Source organism: Larimichthys crocea, chromosome XVII (assembly GCF_000972845.2).
Source record: "Larimichthys crocea isolate SSNF chromosome XVII, L_crocea_2.0, whole genome shotgun sequence".
Classification (NCBI taxonomy): domain Eukaryota; kingdom Metazoa; phylum Chordata; class Actinopteri; family Sciaenidae; genus Larimichthys; species Larimichthys crocea.
The window spans coordinates 18508689-18527472 of NC_040027.1; the positions used below are offsets into that span (position 1 = coordinate 18508689).

At 40.6% G+C, this 18784-nt stretch overlaps 2 protein-coding genes across 4 annotated transcripts; one reads left to right on the top strand and one right to left on the bottom strand.

Annotated features, from left to right (window-relative positions):
- Positions 1-1803: 1803 nt before the first annotated feature.
- Positions 1804-11856, top strand: firrm (fignl1 interacting regulator of recombination and mitosis). 3 transcript variants are annotated; one of them, XM_010730238.3, is made up of 25 exons: positions 1804-1883; positions 2258-2382; positions 2722-2761; positions 2906-2994; positions 3308-3412; positions 3528-3668; positions 4111-4273; positions 4365-4449; positions 4540-4678; positions 5005-5094; positions 5198-5262; positions 5377-5525; positions 6168-6297; positions 6864-7050; positions 7530-7612; positions 7747-7798; positions 8328-8417; positions 8660-8845; positions 9728-9847; positions 9949-10044; positions 10134-10247; positions 10649-10753; positions 10847-10927; positions 11009-11155; positions 11478-11856. In XM_010730238.3, the coding sequence occupies exons 2-25, from the start codon at positions 2287-2289 to the stop codon at positions 11682-11684; spliced, it is 2760 nt and encodes a 919-aa protein (XP_010728540.3). In that variant the 5' UTR covers positions 1804-1883; positions 2258-2286; the 3' UTR covers positions 11685-11856. The 3 variants fall into 3 exon arrangements, with proteins under 3 accessions (XP_010728540.3, XP_027146316.1, XP_010728539.3); XM_027290515.1 differs by having other exon boundaries at positions 1850-2119; XM_010730237.3 differs by having other exon boundaries at positions 1850-2036.
- Positions 11857-12052: 196 nt separating this feature from the next.
- scyl3 (SCY1-like, kinase-like 3) lies at positions 12053-18534 on the bottom strand. Its single transcript, XM_010730239.3, has 14 exons — positions 18227-18534; positions 17948-18132; positions 16871-17056; positions 16583-16696; positions 16416-16472; positions 16238-16340; positions 16041-16146; positions 15881-15958; positions 15569-15708; positions 15227-15417; positions 14804-14975; positions 14003-14173; positions 13164-13921; positions 12053-12688 (listed from the first exon to the last, which is right to left on the bottom strand). The coding sequence occupies exons 2-14, from the start codon at positions 18110-18112 to the stop codon at positions 12626-12628; spliced, it is 2304 nt and encodes a 767-aa protein (XP_010728541.2). The 5' UTR covers positions 18113-18132; positions 18227-18534; the 3' UTR covers positions 12053-12625.
- Between the last annotated feature and the right edge of the window lie 250 nt (positions 18535-18784).

An 18784-nucleotide genomic window follows, 5' to 3' on the forward strand; every position in this document is an offset into this window, starting at 1 on the left:
TTGACTTGTTATATCATCTGATATATTCTGTCATGTTATTCAGTGGCTCTATATTCTTGTAAGGAGATGGAACATGGTGACCATTGTACTTTAATTTGGCTTTATGCTTTACAGCTTTAACTTTATGAACCCAAACTTGTGATGGCTCGTCACCTCACTTCTGTTATAGAGTTCAACCATCAAGACAAATCAAAAAATCAACGCTGAGAGAAGCTCTAAGAGAAATTTGACGAAAGCAGCGCTTGAAAAATAATAGTCAGTCATACTGCAGAATCCTGGAATGGAATTAGCCTGTAATCCAGTCATCATATTTCATCAAGCAATGCCCTCCATTCATGGGCGGACTGGGACAAAAAATCGCCTCCCCACGTCGGCCCACCGGGCAAATGCACGGTATGCCAGATTGCCAGTCCGTCCCTGCCTCCATTTACGGGTTATTAAATGTATAAATGGCTACAGAATGGCTGTTCTTTAGGAGGTAGAGATGATTCTCCAGAATGCACGTCCAAGTGTCCTTGGGCAAGATACTGAACCCCAAATTTCTCCCGAAGGCAGTGCCATCGATCTCCCAACTGATGAGCAGCTAGCACCTTGCATGGCAGCCAGTGCCATCAGTGTATGAATGTGTGTCAGTGTGTGAATGAGATATGTACAGCATTTAAATACAATATTTAAAGTTTGTTAAATGGAACACATTAAATGAAACAAACTAATTACTTCATATTTATATTACTGCTATTATTTATCATATGCTGGTTAACACTGGGTAAACAATGCAATGAAATGTGTTGGACAAGAAGCATTCAGGAGTGTGTAACAAGAATAGAAATAAGTTAAAGAAGTAAACTTATATATGTACACATATAAAATATACTTAAAAATACTATGAACGATATGTATGAATTTTCTATACACTGTGTTACTGTATAAATAGATATGAACAAAGTACTACTACTAGTAGTAGTAGTAGGGTAAAGTGTTTTCTTTACAAATTGGCAGGCAATGTAAAGTGACAGTGTTTTACAAAAGGTAAAATATCCAGGCTGGTTCAGTGGCAGTAACAGTCATGCAGTAGTAGTAGTACTGTTTGTGTAGTATATGTAAGCATTTGAGATGTTGCTTTATACAAAATCTGAATTTAATACATGCATAAAAATACACATAACCTAACATTTGTATAACACAGGGATGTCCAAAGTCCCGGGGGCTGATTTCATGGGGCCCAAAGCTTCATTTTTATAATATATTATTTATGGCCTGCTAGGATTGTCAGATACTGTAACATAACAAAGCATTTAAACGTACTAAACATAAACCTCTAAGGACATAACTGCTGACGTTATGTACCTGTAGATGTGACACAAAATATTACTTTCTTGTGAAAGAGAGGAGCAAGAGTAACACGTTTTAAACTTAAAGGCTTAAATTACTCATAATAAGTCATGTTTAAAAACAAAAACATGAGGGTTAAGATTTGTATCAACTTCATGCAAGTTTAACATATTCCATACAATTTAGGGTTATCTAGGTTATCTGACTTCAAATGTGAAAGAAAGGCAGAATTGTTTTTTAGATGCCCGATCGGTTTAGATTTGGTTACATTGTCATAAAAAAAAAAGATAATTGTGACAATGAAAATAAATTTGTCATAGAACAGTGCATTTGTAACTTTTATTGTTAATTTATCCATTTTTAAAATACCCTGGCCCCCCTAACTTCAGTGATAGTCCGTTGTTATTTTCAGCGCTTTGCAGTCATCTAACTCTCCTATTGGTTGAACGCTTTGGCGCTTCACATATCAACCAATCAGAGCGAGGGCAGGCAGCAGCAGCAGAGAGCGGCTTTACTTACAACGTCACTTCCGACTCCGACAACGGCGCGCGGTATGTTTGTCACAGTTCTGCTTCATTAAAATTCATGTCGTGTTTTAGCAAATAACAAAAAATATAACGGCGGCGGTAAGAAGAGACACGCAGCCATAGGAAGGTCCGTGTGACTTTATGTTTGTGAACAGAAGATAAAGTTTGACATTCATGGTAAGAAGCCATATTATCCAAATTATCACTTAACTGCCACCGCCAACGTCCTCCAACGGTTTTCTAACGTTCGCGTTTAAACGGTTAGCTCGGTCTTAATCACACCAAAAAAAACAAAACAAAACAAACCTGTCGTGCTGAATGGAGCCACTACTCTGAGTGACTCACGCCGTATTGTCTGTCTGTCTGTCTGTCTGTCTGTCTGTGTGTTATGTGGGCAGCTGTCCTGCCGCCGGTGTCTGCTGTCATCATGTCCCAGACGAACACTTCTATTCTGGACGAGGTGGTTCAGTGGAGTCAGGAAACCTGCCGCCAGAAACTCAAGTCTGTCCTGCCAAAACTAACCATATCCTCCCAGGGGTTACTCGCTCTCATTATTGCGACATCTTGGATAAATAGCTCCAAACAGATAACAGAAAAACTTTAAAAGCATAATACAGTCTTTGAGATTAGCTCTATAGTTTTTAAAGGCATATTATCTGTAGACTTGAATTGTAAACATAGTTGCACTATTATTATTGTAATGATGATAATAATAATAATACTGACCACCAAAGTCTTCAAACTCTCTTGAGATGATAAAGTTTGACTTTCTTTGAAGCTGGCCAGAAGTTTGTGTTTTTCTCATGCTACAGTGGAAAATGATTGACCTAACAGTGCTGTGGTTTTCCTTGACTGTTTGCACTCTTTACATCATAAGTCCGAGAGCTGGGATGATCATATACGTAAGTTACTTCATTGCAAAACAAACTACTTAACTTGTGCCTTGAGTACTCTACTTGTGATCTAAGTATTAACTGACTTAAAATATAATGTCCTTGGCTTAAAAATATAACATCCCTGGCTTAAAAAACACAACGTCCTTGCAGGTATCCTGAAGATAATTACAGACATGTTCCTCCCTCATATTGGTTTGCCAGAGCTGGAAGATGAGTGCTTCTCCAAGGTCTTACCAAAGGTACTGTAAACAACATGATGAATTGTTTTAGGTCCTATTATGCAAAGACCTTCACTAGCATTTATTAAACAACACACAGCTGCTGCAGGCCTAGGAAAAGACCTTAGATAGAAACCCATTAAGAATCTTAAATAACATAATATTTAGTTATTTAAGTTGACACTGTTGTCTGATTATAACTAAAGTCAGACAATGGGCTTTCTGCAAAATTGGCCACACTTTTATTTGCTTTGTTTCTTAAGATTTGTTGCTTGAACTGTTGTTCTACTGCAAATTACTGATTTGCACTGATTTGTCTGTATGAATCTCTCAGGCGGTTACAATGTTTGACAGCATGATGAAAGAAATCTTGGACCAAGTCGGAGGGTTGTCTAGTCAAAACACTGAACTATGTTCGTTACTAAGGAACATTCTGCAGGTATTGTGTATTTCAAATGAGTACCGTACAAGTGTCTGTTTTATATTTGCTGAAAATCATTCATCTCAATTCACTTCTAACCAATAATTTGACAAGACCCTGCTGTCTATTTCAGGCAATGATGCAGATAATCGATGTACTGTCCACTTGCGTGCGTCACGTTGGCACATTTGAGGAGGCACCTGACCTAGATGCTATCCGCTCGTTACCAACTTATATCCTGAAAGTCCTGAGGGAAACCTTTCAGCACTGCAAGGTTTGTTTGTTTAGATCATTTTTATTTTGTTTTGTTGTTGTTGTTGTTGTTATTAATCATGAAGATGCATAAAATAACTCTTATCATTATGTACTGGAAACACATTAAGTGATATGAAATTAAATTTAATCTAACCTTAAGTGGTGCAAGTTATTTTCAGTTTTTAATCTTCTTTTTGGCTGATTGAAATGGGTGCAAATTGGCTCTAGAGTTTATTTACAGCACCAATGTGCCTCCTCATCATTTCTCTCTCTCTTTTTATCACAATCTTTTATTGTTAGAAGTTTTATCTGATGTGTCAACAGGTCAAGAGGACCATATTAATAGGAAACTGCTGGCATAAGCATATTTTTGCAGCAGGAAACAGGACCACTTAGGAATGCAAGAGAAAGTGTATGAATTAAAATGATGAGTTTAAACATACGCTGCATGTTGTCCTCAGGAGAGTGAGGTGGTTTACTGTGGCCGTCTGTCCCTGGTGGCTGACCTGTTGCAGGGGCTCTTCAAAGAGGCCTACACCCTCCAGAAGGGTCTGTTGGAGCTGCTGGACAGGATCTCCCTTGACAGCTGTGCCTCAGAGGAGCAGGTCTCTGTTATTGTAACAGGTCTGTGTTTATGTATGGATCTCTCTATACGCCTTCACTGTACACCTTCGTTGCAGTCATCAACTCACAGAATATTTTTCATCTTCCTCAGTGATTCACAGCCTGCTGGACATCTGCTCTATTATCTCCAACCTGGACATAGCACTGCATGCAAACACATGGAAATTCCTCATCAAGTCAGTACAGCAGACACTCATTAAGAGTTGAATGAATTTAGCATTTAGTTTGGATACTCACTTATTTTAAACGGTCATTAATCTGTTCAGACAGAGTCTGAAGTACCAATCCTTGGTGGAGGAACATCTGCATCATGGTGACATCAGCAATAGCCTCTCTGACAACCTGTTGGCCTCTTTCCACAACTGTTTGGAGCTGGCTGAGCAGATTAAACTGGCTGGTCTGCAGGTAGGGAAACCCTGATTGGTTTGTAGGAAAAAAAATATAAAAAAAAGTATTATTAATAGGTTTTAAAGCAGAATTTTACCGTTTTACAGATGCAGAACTGTTGAATGAGTTTCAACAAGATTGTAGTTGGAGATGTTTTACCTTTTTTTTTTTTCCACAAGGGAAGTCATGTACCCCTGAGACTAGAGTCACAGTCGCTGATATAATGCTGAAATCATGTAATTTTTGTGTGTTATGTCCGTTGAATTAGTATATTACTGTAAGGTCAAAGGTAGACTTGATCTTTGTTACCTTTTTGTGTTAATGCTCCTTTGTGCTTTTTATAGGAGGCAACACAAAGCCCAGAGTACAAGCTGTTCCAGAAATCTGCAAAGATGTGCAGATTCTTTGCCAACACTTTGGTTCATTACATAAAGGTACTAAAACTGTGCCATGTGTCTGTCTGTGACATTCTCATTCTCTACTTAAGAATACAAAGCTGCTTAACTTTTATGACATTATTTCTTATCCTTTGAACAGGAATTCAAATTCTTTTTGACAAAGTATTGTAGCTGCTTTCACCAACTCTGCCTCCAGATCATCAGGTATGTTAGGATTGGATGTGAGTTTTTTAAAAGCAGATTCAGACTAAAATGTATCCTTTGAATGAACAATTATTGAGTAGCATCAAACGTAGATACATTTGTTATGTTTTTCAGTAACTTTCCTCCCAGCATGTGTGCTCCAACACTGCCCTCAGCTCTGTCTGAGGAGCTGAATGCAGCAGCTCGGGTTCCCATAGATGCTCTGCTGCTCCAGGTGTTGCCTTTAAGGCCGTTTGCTGAAGTTGTTCTCCAGCAGGACCTGCGTGAGTTGAAATCTTGCCCTCTACTCGCTCTTTTTCACAGATGGTGTAGCAGGGTTCGGATATGCTCTACTATCTCCTTTTGCATTGGAGAAATTGTTTTAGAAACCTTTGAGTGACCCTTTCTGATGCCATCGTGTTGTATAATAATAATATATTTAATTTTTGTCGTAATTGTCACATAAAATAATAGAGGTCTTATGGTTGTGAATCAAACTGGCTTTGGAACAGCACTGTAAATTTGCTAGATTTCTAGAGGTGTTGCATCACCATCCACATTCTTTTTCTATTTTTAGTCTCCACAGTATATTTTTAATGCTGACATTGTAATGTGTACTTCATCTTGTCATTTTCCTGTGTGAGCTTACTACCTAGTCAAAACTCCTCAACACAACAATGTATAGTAGGAATACACATGCTGTACATAGTATGCAGTTTGACGCAGAATGCTCATGCGTTCAGGGGCCTTCAGGACACAAATGTTCTGACACTCCAGTCTTTTTTGCTTCTGAACAACTTAAGACTGACATCTATGACAGTTTATATATTTACAAAAGTGTGGTGTCTTTGGGTAGATGTCGACAGTTCTTACTCAAATGTTCAACATACAGTTTTAGAATGACACTAGTCTTTTTTTCTTTGCAGGGTTAAGTCGAGACCATGAGCTTCCTCAGTGTCTTTTGCTGGTGAACATCCTGGGTCAGCTCGCCACCCAGCCAGAGGAGGTGCTGCAGCTTTGGTACACTGGCAGTCAGTTCTCAGAAGAGACACCCAGGTAATAAATAATGGTTTTGTTGTTGTCATTAACTAAAATTACTTTTGAAATATTTTGTGCTTTAATGCAGGGACCAGCAGATAACTGGTTGTCAGGTTGGCAACCAGCAATAACCATTTGGTTACCAAAGCAGCGGGGATATTGGTTATTGATGGATTATTGATGACTACATACATTTCTCCAACAAAAGTGATTTTTAATCAGACTTAGTTCCAAAAAAGGATCATAATAATTGTACACAAGAACCAGGTGTATGTTGGTAATGTGATCAAGAGCGACAAATACATTCACACTGTAGAGCTTAAATGTAACTATAATTCAACCTTTGCTCCATAAATATATAAAAAAAATTTTTGCTTTTTGCTTTTTTTATTCAGCATTAACTGAACTCAGGGACAGAGTGATAGCTGATTTAGGACTTTAAGGACACGTGGAGTTAATTTGATGAAAAAATCTATGTATCATTCAGCAGTCATGAAAAAGTTTAGATTATTCTGTTATGGATTTAAGACAATCTGTCTCAATATATGTCTAGAGTGCGTTTTTTCTCCATCCCTTTTCTCCAGGCTTCCTCTCTATCAGGCCTTGTTTGCTGGTTTCAGACGTTGTTATACTGAGCGTCAGGTTCCGGTGCTGTTGCCAGGAGTGATGATGAAGGGTCAGGCCCAGGTCCAGGTCACTCTGCACCACCATGTCTGTGTGCAGCTCTGTGCTAGTGTGGCTGCACTGCCTCCAGTGTACTTCCCTGTATTGGTGAGTTCTACACACATGTATATCATAAGCCACATCACATATATGTTCCGTCATATATGTTTTGGTTTAGGCATCATGTCTATCTACTTTTCCTCCCATAAGAATCAAACGTTTGGTCTTCCAACCTCTGGAAACAATTTTGTACATCTTCCTTCAAAAAGCAGTAGTAATAGTGGTAAATATATAACTCTCTTTCTAAAAAAGGGACTCTGTGTAAAACAAATGATTTGCAAATCCTTTTTGACTCATATTCAGTTTAAGTAGTTAAAGTGAACTTTCCTTTCCCCCCCCATCATTGTGTCTCACTGATTTCCCCACTCCTTTTATCTCTCTTCTTCAGAAATGTTGTTTGGTTGACACTGTGCCACAGTTTGGTCCGGGATTTCCCGTCATTTAATACATATTATTCTTTCACTTTTCATTTACTCCCCGCTCCTTTTCATCCTCCTTTCCTTCCGTCCACTCTCACTCTTTTTCAGGAGCGTTGTTTGGTTGATGCAGTACTGCAGGCTGATACCCAAACAGCTCTGCTGGCAGCAGATGTGTGGTGCTTTACAGCGCGGTGAGAGCATCAACGCACACCAAAAAAAATTGATTGCATACCTTTCACACACTCTATGTCGTGCTGTTGTATTTTTTATTTTTATTTTTTACATGTTTCTTCCTGTAGGCTGATTTTGTCTTTTCTGCTTCCAGATATGGGACAGCAGAACTTTGTCTACATCATGTCCTCCTCATCGCTCAGCTGGTGGGTAGAGACCAGAACATTTTTTGATTTAACACAAGGCAGGTCACTGCAAACTGCACTTTACCACCCATTTTCAGACCATCGTATTGTTGCCTGGTTATATTTTGCAGACATAGTTTTCAGGATTTCGTCCTCACTTCTGAAATCTTGTTATTGATGGATACCACAAGGTCATGGATAAGTCTCGTGTCTATGACCTCTTCCTGAGCACCTTCTAAAATAACTCTAAATCCCCTTAATCTCTCTGTAGGGTTATTTATTAGTATGGGGCCCTCCCTGTTTTCTGTGGCACCCCAACAGAGGTGACAATTGGTGTTGTTGGACCTTGGGGCCACCTTTTCATAACCCGTTACGTCATTACATCATCAGATTGAGCTGGATCCCACTCATTTCCATACATGTACCCCCTCCTTCAGTTCTTCACCTTTCTACAATCCTAATGTCCTGGTGATTTTACTCCTCCTGAGCTTTCACACTGACATTCACACCATCCCTCACCTCCTCCCTGCTTCCCCCTCTTCTCCTTCAGGTGAAAGCTTGCACCACTGAGTGTTACCAGTCGTACCACCTGGGCCTGCTGCTCAAACGCATGGTTTTCCTCATGACACCGAACCACCAGGTTAGAAACCCTGATAACTGGAATGAACATTTTTTTGTAACTCATAAACTACTCACACATTTGACAGTGTAGTTAATAACTGTGAACATGCGAACAATATATTATTGAAATATTATCGTATTTATTATTATTATGAGTTTCAAAATAATAGGGGTTTAAGGGCTGGCATTCTCTTGTTGTGGTAGAGGCGTAACCTCGATATAAGGTGGTTCTTCATTAATGCATAGTGTTTGTGTTTCCAGATGGAGCTGGTGGTGCGTTTCCCACCCTCTGAAGTGGAAAACCTTCCAGTGTGGCGACATGTCCTCCTCAGAGCTCTTTCACAAGAGGCCCGTCACCGTGTAGAGACAGACATCATTGGCCTTTCTCAAAAAGCTCTGACCGACTGGCAGAATGGAGGGTACAAACTAGGACGAGTGGACAAAGTGGTGAGGACAACCTTAGCAGAAGTTGTGTTGTGACATACAGGGTCATAAAAATTCTGTCATAATCTATTATTTCTTCTCATTTTAATTTTTTTAATGAATATAAGACATATAGTCTATTTAATTTAAATGATCAAAAACAACACAAAACTCGCAGATTATGCACTTATGAGGGCATGGATAAAAATGAGGAATAGAGACACTGACCATGCAGTCACTTTTCACTTTTCAACACCACACAACACAGATGAATGACTTATCTCCCTGCTATCACTTGCTTTCCCGTAACACTAGCTGCCCGTGGCTGATAAACATAATCAGCATTCACGTGTTTGCTCTAATGAGTGGCGCTTTAATGTCTGCTTTGTACTCGCTATGATTGCACAAAAACAAAACAAGTAAACTCTAAAAGGAAGTGGGGAAAAATATCACACTTACTCATGTCAACACCACATGGATGTTATTTCAGATTGTGAGATAAGGGCAAATGGCATCAATGTGCATTTAACAAGTAAAATGTAGTGACTGTGATACTAAATACACGGTGTGAAAAGGAGCTGTACAAATATCAAGTGCTACAGTGTAGTTTCTTTCCTTGGGCGCTCAAAGGAATGTATGAAAAACACCCACAGCAAGTGATACTGCATCAGGAGTAAGATAGGCTTGGTTGAAAACAGTCCTGATAACATGGTCCGCTTTGGTTTTGTTTTTTATGCTACATTGTTTTTATATATTTTTCCCCACCTCACTGCAGGGTGCTGTAATCTGTTTGGCCAGCTGCTGAGTCAAATTCTTAACATAAGTGGTCTTTTCCACCCAGTGCAGAAAACAAGGAAGCAGGGGAGTTTTTCAAAAAAGAAAAAATATACATATGTTTTCGTGCAGAACGCGGCGCTGTTATCCCTCCTAGCAGTGGTTCGGGGGCACTCGTCTCCTGAGGAACAGTGTGTGTTGTCCGCAATGAGGGTAATCACGCAGCTCTGGATACGAATGAGTCCAGAACAGGTGAGATCCAAATGCACACGCACACACACACTGTAGTGTCAATACATGACTATTATCCCTTTAAGCCGTCATACTCCCCATCCATCCATCCATACTTACAGGTGCAGACCCACCCTGTGCTCCGCTGTACTCTGCAGCTGCTCCTGTCAGTATCAGCCATTTTAGTGAAAAACATTGAACATGAAGTCATCCTTCAGGTATGCTGTTGGTTTCCACAGTTCAAACAGATGAAGAATTAGGAATACTAATAATTTATCGACTCTCTATATGTGTGTGTCTGTCCCAGGCTCTGTTGTGTGTGCATACTGTGGTCTCTCAGGAGTGTGCAGAGCAGCTGCTGCTGGCTGCTCTGGAGTTCCTCTGCTCCCTTGGGAAGATCTTCATCCCTCCTGACAGACAGGTAAGAAAACCAGACTACTACAAATCTTACTTGTGGTTTCTCATGGACGATTATTCTACTTCCATTCTCTCACTGTAAACATCTTTGACCCACAAGTGAGACCATATGTTGAGTCCGTATGAGGTTCAAGAGGTCAGGATAAAAATTCTGATTTCATATGATGTTCACCAATTTAGTATCTGTTTTACATCTTCTTTATATTCATGAAATTTATATTTTTGTGTTGCCAATTACGCAGTTTAAAACAACTCTTCTAATTGTAATTTGTCATTATTTTTGACACTACATAGACTAAAACAATAAGCTGTGATATGAAAAACAATGTCATTATTTGAAACTGAACTGACGTCTACATATGTCATTTTTATCGTTCACACCAACTTTTCTTTTTTGTCCCTCAGAATCAAATTCTGCCGAGGCTGAGCAGCCTGTTTGGAGTCCTGTTGTCTGACAGATCATGGCTGCTACATCAGCACGCCCTGGAGGCCTTTTCTCAATTTGCAGAGGTACAGCAGGAACACAACAGATCTCGCCAGTGTTTCAGATATTATCTTTTGTCATAAACAATGAGTAATAAATATATCCATTTGGTATTTAAGATTACAAACCACGAAGAGGTCATTTCCCAGAGTTTGTCTGAAGAAGATACCAAGACAAAAGTGGTCAACTATCTTAGCAAGGTAAGGGATGCCTACATATTGTAGTGAAGATCAGTCTTGGATGAAACCGATGGATGGAAATGAGTGTGTGTTCTGTCGCAGACTGTGAATGCACAGGAAGATGTGGAGTCACGGCTACAGAGGCTCAAACTGGAGAAGGTGCTGATTGAGCAACACAATGAGAGTTTGGAGAACAACACAGAAAATGCTTCCAACAAAGTGGCTGCTGATGCCGTTTCAGATTCAGAGGTTAGTGCTGTTTAACTTAAACTTCACTCCTTGAATATATTTCTGCACAGCATTGCTCCACATTCATGCTGTCTAAGTCACTCTGAGTAGCAGCTGGCCAGTACAACACTAGTGTATACTCAGTCCAAACTTAGCAATAACAAGTACTGTAAAATAGTATATTTATTTAGCAAAAATACTTCCCATTAAAAACTATTACATAATGTCCTGATCAGCAAGTGAAAGTTTTACTTGTACATGCACGATTTCTGCCTCATCTGTAAAAAAAAATTTAATTCATAAAAATCTGTATTTTCCCTGTAATTATCCCTCCCCCTCTCAGCCATGCCCAAAGAGAGCCCGGCAGGAGACCAGTGCAGAGGAGTACAGCCGCTACATCCAGACAGCTGAGAGTGCTTTAAAAGCCCTTCAGGCTCTCGCCGAGGGTAAAGCCAACACTACTGTACCACCTCCACAGTGGCTGGAATCCAGACTACAGGAGCTGCAGACACTCATAACTCACATCCGTACAGCCAGACACACAACCTAGCTGCTCCAGTTTGATTTCTAGCCCCAGATTATTTACTTTATGTACAGAAAAACTATTTAAACACAGTCTGCGCCTGTGGAAGGCTGTATTCACTTGGCTGGCTCAATGTTTCTCTTCATTTTTTTTTAAATCGATCTTGATTCATGTTGTTTATTAAACTTGTTTGAATATATCATTGCTTATTTGTTTGTATTTAGCAATCAGTCAAACAGGAGTCTTCACTAACTCAGTTAGCACAATTGTGTTGTAAGAAAGTCCTTTTAGTACCCATAATGGATGGAGGTTTTTTTCTGTGGTTTGTTTGCCCTAAACAAATGCAGTTACTTCAAAAGCTAAATCTAGCAAAGTCATTATAAAACAGAACAGGGTCAGATTTAATACAGTAAAATCTTTACTTCACCAGCAACCAAAAAGCTACTAATAAATTATGTCATTTCTATTTCACATTCATTCAAAGTGCAAGCTTTCTTTAACTCAAACACATTTTGAACAAGTTGCCTTGCCAAAAAGTGTACCTTAATCTTCATGCCAGTAGTGAAGTTGGCACATTTAAAAAAAACAAACAAAAAAAGAAGCAGATGAAATCAGGATGACCATCACCTATGATTAAAATCCTCGTTCATCTCGAGGTGACTAATATCAGTTGGCAAACAATTAAGAATGGCTTCGTTTGTCCAGGTCCAGCACCGTCTACCAAGCTTCCAATCCTTCCAGTTCAAGACCAAGTTATCTTAATGAACAGACTGATATAAATGTCTGGGAACCGACAGAATAGGATATAAAAAGTCTTCTTCCTATGATCATATTCTTACTGCATTATGCTGTTAAATGGCCAGAGCAACTTTCAGCTCACAGGCCGTCTGAGATGGTGTGTGTTGAGGATTTGAGTTTTCCAGTGTTCAAGTCTTTAGCTCCAAATGAAACACACGGATCAGACGTCATCACCAGGCGTTCTCGTCCTCCCAGTTCAGGTCATCTCCATCTCCCCAGCCGTCTGTCTCAGTCTTTGAGAGGAGAAAAAAAAATAAAAAACAAAATTATCACAGAAAGGGAAGTTTGTAAGTAAGAGAAATTCTCATAGGATACAATCATTATTTTGATGATTTTCTAAACATAGATTATGGAACTGTACAAACTTGTATCACTCATGGTTCACTTCATTTGAATTTTAATGTTTTTAGTCTAATCTCGTTATATAAATGAAGGTTTGTCCTATATACTTCTCTCACGTCGGGCCTCAAAACTAGCTGAGCGAGCTGAGAAGAAACTACTGCAACGTTGCTTCATATTCACAAAGGAAAAAAAGGTGGAGCCAGATATTTAATGTCTGTAAGTCTCCATTTTTAGATGAAAGATTACTGTGAAAGCCTAAAAACTATTGAGGCAGATTAACTAGCCCTTCTTCTGCCTTAGAAACCTGATCTACTCCAGATCCCAGGAAATTTGACCCACCCAACACACACACACACACACACTCACCTCAGCCAGGTTGGCAGCTGCAAACTTGGCAGTGAGTGTTAGAGTATCAATGGACGAGTCAACCTGCAGAGATTTAATGTCACCCACACTGCTCTCCTCCAGTGGTAACAGAGCTGGGGAGGACAGTTTGATGTCCGGCACCATGTCCGCAAACAAATCCAGCTCTGGGTCTAGCTCTACCTTTTTCTTCACTTTAATGGTAAACTCCTCCCCCAGACCTCCTATCCCACCATTCTTTTGTGGCACTGTAGGTTTGGGGTTTAATAGGTTGTGTGATTTCTCTGAGTCGCTCTCTTCTTGAGCCCAGCCATCATCCCATGAGGAAGTGGTCTTGCTCTGTGTGGATTGTCGCGGTGCTGACGTCAGTTTCAGGGGTTTGGAAGAACCCAGCCTCTCTTTTACAGGTGTAGTGGCGCCCCCTGTGGGTGGTGCGAGTATAACTGGGTCTGATAAAGGAGCTGTAGGGGAGAGATCTGAGGTAGGTTCAGTGTCCTCAAAGTCGTCCCACGGCTCCTCTTCCATGTTAGGGTGTGAGAGTGGCAGTCTGCTGCTGACTGGATCTTGTCTCTCTGAGGTCTGAATGTGGATCTGGACCGACTGTCCATCTCTTTTCTCGCTCTCTTCAGGGTCACTCCAGTCAGGCCAGTCTTCCGCAGGGCCTTCTCGTCTGTTAGCCTGCTCTGGGCTGTATGACAATGGCTCCATCGCATGGTCCTGACGAAAGTCGTTCAAAGGTAGAGACATCTGTCTAGTGACATCTGGAACAGGTTGGAACAGAGCTTTAAGCACAAGAACATCAAACTGAATACAAATTATTAATATGCGAGGTGTGGTCATACCTGATTTTGATGCCAGAGGATAACTTCTTGGAGTCTCCTTGCTGCCTGCTAAGCTATCCATGTGACCCAGCACCAGATCCTCAGTCCCAGGCGGTTTGGGGAACAAATTCAAGACTTTCGAAGGCTGGGCCATCTGAGGGTGGGAGCCTCCAACTATATGGACAGGCGACGCTAGAGAAGAATAAAAAAAAAAAACATGTTTTAAAACTAGATTTTCTGGCTTGAACTTACACGCTCATAAAACCTGTTTCTCGATCCTTTAGAAGAACAATGAGGCATTCTTTGACACACACAAACATGGTGACCTGTACAACGTCATGCCCTCAGCTGATCTAAAATACTGCTAAGTTGTCTTGTAGTCAAACAATCAGCTTGACTCTGCCTATCCTGATTAACAGACAATTATAAATCCAGTTAAATTGATTTCAGTTTTCGTCATAGAACGCAAAACAGAAAGAAATCTCCCATCGGTCTCATATTACAGACTGAAAAAAGCACCTGAGGAGGCTTGACAGTGGAAATGACTTTTTATAAACTTGCTCTCTGTCTAACAGTTCTATAATTGTTCTGGTGTATACAACTGCCAGTTCTTAGTAACTTGTTTTAATGAGAGGCAGGATCTTTGAAGAGGAACTGTGTCTTGCAGGTTTCTGGCTGAAAAATTAATATGATGAAACCATGGCAGAACTTGTGCAATGCACATCTCTAAGTTGCACACACCGTATTAGTAACTAATAATATGAACATAAGTGATATGGCAGCATTCATTGTAATTATCATTTTTAGGTCAGTGTTGCTTACTTTCAGGGGTGACCTCTGTAGACTTGGTAAAGTTGGGTGTGGTGCGTTTAAAGACCTTGGTTCTCTCTCCACCGACCACCACTTGAGCCCCCAGCAAGGGCACCAACACCGCCAGACTCTGCAGCGTCATGGCAACCAGAGAATCATTGGTGTCTCTCATTCCTAACAAAACCTGCAGCCAGCAACAAACAAAAGATTATGTAACGAAGAGAGAATTACAATTACATAATGTCATTATGTCTATGTCTCAAATAAAAGACTATTTACACACACACACACACACACACTACTTGTTCCAGACATCTTATGTATCAAAATCTATTTTCAAACATTGAAGGGATAGTTCCACAAGTAAAGGTTCACACACAAGAGTGGTATCAATCAGTGTTCAACACTGATATCAAAGTTATGTCAAAACTCTACCTGAGGTAGGATCTGGTTTTTTAGTTCATCATGGGAGAAGAACTCAGCGCAGATGTGGATGTGAGCCAGCAACACGATCCGGACGTGTTCCTCGTTGACCTTGAAGAGCTTGAGAAGCTGAGGAATCACGTGTTTACGGTAAAGGGACAGCGACAGCAGGCACTCTTCATTGCTACCACCACCACTGGAATCTGTGCACACAGGCGAATTAAAGAGGAGAAGCATGAGCAACAAGCACTCATAGTTTCGTACTTTTACACCTGGCAGATACAGTACATTTTTAATCTTTGATAGGACATTAAAAAAAAGTCAAAGATATTATTAGCAAGAGATCCGTCTGACCCTTCTTTGGCCTTAAAAGATGAGGCAGGAAGCTTTTGACAGCCATGGGTTCTGCAAAAACCAGAGAGTTGAGGAGTTTGGGGACAAGGCGTGCAGCTATCAGCTCTTCAGGGAGACTCTGGACCCGGTCCAGAAGAAACCTACAAAATAATAAGAAAGAAACACTATTTTTAATTGTCCAAACATGTGACTGCCTTGGAAAAACAATATATGATTATATGTATATGACGATATGTTTTGCACAAATACAATGTGTCAATTCCAAACTGAAGAAAATGAACATGTAAAAGGCAGGACCATACGGTTTCTTACTTAAAAAATTCATTCTTTTCTTCTTCCGTCTTCAAGGTCAAGCTCTTCAGGAAATTCATCACTTCGAGAAAGTCGTTCCTATTCACAGAAAAATAAATAGTGTCTATTAATCGAATCATTTTCAGTATGTGAGAACAAAAACAAGCATAACCACACTTACCTGAAAAAGTCATGAGTGAGCAGGGAGCGGAGAGGAGTGCGAGATAAGGGGTCAGAGTTCAGCAGGCCTGCCTGCAGGGTCTTCTTCAGGCTGTCAGACAGCTCCTCTGGAAAGAAAGATGAGCAGGTGTAAGAGAAGGTACTTGTACATAAATACTGGCAAAACTTGATGCAAAATGTTGCCATCACTCTACTCACCGTAGCCATTCAGGAGAGACATGAAGGTCTCCACCATCATTCCGAAGGAGTAACAGTCCCGAGAGTGAGCATTTCTCTCTGGAAGCATTTTAAAGCCTTCAACCTGTAAACAACATGAGAACGTGTGAACAAAAGGAGAGCTTCAGAGGCAAACCCACTAATTAGCAACTCTGCTTACCTGTTCTTCTGGAGGAATGCAGCTGGACTCTCTCACGTTCTGAATGCTTGCGAGAAACTGAGGAGTTGAAGAAGATTGAAAATCAAAAACATAAAACTGATATACAAAGTGAATCATCAAACATTTTCCCGAGGTGCTTCAATCATTCAAAGGATTTAGTCTCGTACCTCAGGCGTTGCTTCAGAGAACTTGCAGACAGTCTCCATTCCTCCCAGTTTCCAATGACCATCTTCACTGACAAATACAGATGAGATGCAGACGTTGTTGTGGCTTGATTTGCCCTGGTGGTTAAGAAATACAGGTTAGGAACTTATCCATGTCTGTTTAACACAGACAACAAAGAAATTATGAATAATATGAAACATGAAATGGCACCTTAGTTTATCTTTTTTAAATTATGCCTTCAGACCAACTTTTTCCTCTCATTCATTAAGATAATTTTTTTTTTTGCTCACCCTCTCGTGCATAAAGATGAGTGCCTGCAGGAGGTCATAGATGCCTGCGCAGATTTCCTCTGGGGAGAGGCTGTCCAGCAGCAGCTCCAGGGGCTGCACACGCTCCGTCACCAGGTGGATGCCGCCGTCCTGTACCGAGCAGGACAGGAAGCGTAGCAGACACGGATGCCTCAAAGTCTTCAGGTGCTGCAGGAAATGAAAATATAAGAATCACTTTAACTCGCCAGGTATGTGTACACACACACGAGGAATTTGACTCCGGTTACACTTTCGTAGTACTCTCATCAAACATATAGAGAAACTGAAAACAGAAAAGTAAATGTCATACAGCTGGGAGCAGCTGGTTATGCAGAATCTGAGCCAAACAAACAAATCAAATTAAACAAAGACTGCTGTCAATGGAGAGCAGAAAGGTGTAAGTTGGTCACATTTGTTCTATAGAAGTGTAGAGCACTTTGCCTGAGGAAGAAGACTGACTGCAGTCCAAACATCCAACATCTGCCTCCGAGAACTACATCCTGCATAGATCATGTAATAAAAGACCTGATTAGCAAGTTCCATAGAGGAAATACGTTTTCTAAAAAATGTTAAGACGGACGCTTATGTCTTACAAGTCCCTGTAAACCTAACAACTAAATGCACACTACTACAGCTACTGTAAACCAGATTAGATTAGATTAGATATACTTTATTCATCCCACCACGGGGAAATTTACCTGTTAGAGCAGCAGAGGAAAGTGTAGCATATACTACATAATTAGAAACACAACAAACAGACAGAAATATCTATAACCTACACAACAAACACCAAAAACAATCAACCTTCAGAAACAGACAAGTACTGAGGATAAAAGTGGCATGATATATGAAAAGAGTATTGTAATGTAAAGTGACCATAGTGTCAGAAATAATGCAAAGAAAGTGACCATGATACAAAATGATAATATTATTGCAAGAGTAGTGACCATAATATAAATACTATTACAAAAGTAAGTGATATAAATAATAACTGCAAAGGTACAAATGAAATAAAATGAGACAGGTGAGCCAGTGTGACATGACTTCAGTGTAACTTACCTTGGCAGCTTTGTTGACCTTATCCTCGTTACCCTGCTTGTGAACAAACACAGAGGCGGGCTTCCCATCCTGGAGCATCGCCGAGTACATGGTCAATCCGGAGGGCAGGGTGAGGAGCGGCTCCTCCAGGGTGCAGCTCCGCACCGCGCTGCTCTCCGCGCCCATGGTCGCGCTTGGTCCTGGACCTGGAGGTGGAGGGAGAGACGTAACACATGCAAGGAAAACGTAATGTGCGTCAATGCAGCGATGTCAGTGTGACACAAAGGCGTCATGCTGTACCTGTGTCACTGTGCTGATGTGCCGCTGCTACGTGAGAGCTGAGCTCGTGTTGTTTGGACGCCTGGCTGGCTGAGCTACGTTAGCCAGCTCGTCATTGCTATGCTTGTCGGCAGCACTTCCGCCTCCAAACAACCATGCTAATCACAAAAGTGATTAAAAAAAGAAGAAAAAGCTCAAAGTGTCGGTTCTAAAAGCTGGAAAACACACTCCCGGTCACTTCTCATCAAATCAGCGATGCTAACGTGGAGCAGTAGCTGCGCTGTAAACACGGACTCTTCCGGTAAAAGACGCAGGAGCACAGAGCAAGGGGCGACCATGCTTTTAATAATCTTATAAATCAGCCACACAGGCTTGTTATCTTACGGTTTTAGAAAGAGCCCGCCATTATATAAGATGTTTATATCACTTAAGCATAAAATAATACCTTAATAGACTTAAAAAAACAAGATTTAAAATGACATAAATCCACAAACACCCCTGTTCTGAAAGCTAATGGTTGCGACCAAAGTGGTGCGAGATAACGCAGGTGACCACCATATGGTGACTGAAGTGAAGCAG

Bases quoted from the DNA above. Each gene is read 5' to 3' on its own strand.
- firrm (XM_010730238.3), top strand. From the start codon at position 2,287: ATGTCCCAGACGAACACTTCTATTCTGGACGAGGTGGTTCAGTGGAGT. The intron at 7,051-7,529 runs GTGAGTTCTACA...ACTCTTTTTCAG, and splicing joins CAGTGTACTTCCCTGTATTG to GAGCGTTGTTTGGTTGATGC. The intron at 8,846-9,727 runs GTGAGGACAACC...GTTTTCGTGCAG, and splicing joins TAGGACGAGTGGACAAAGTG to AACGCGGCGCTGTTATCCCT.
- scyl3 (XM_010730239.3), bottom strand. From the start codon at position 18,112: ATGGGCGCGGAGAGCAGCGCGGTGCGGAGCTGCACCCTGGAGGAGCCG. The intron at 15,418-15,568 runs GTCAGACGGATC...CTGTGTGCACAG, and splicing joins TCTTTTAAGGCCAAAGAAGG to ATTCCAGTGGTGGTGGTAGC. The intron at 14,976-15,226 runs GTAGAGTTTTGA...TGCTGGCTGCAG, and splicing joins AAAACCAGATCCTACCTCAG to GTTTTGTTAGGAATGAGAGA.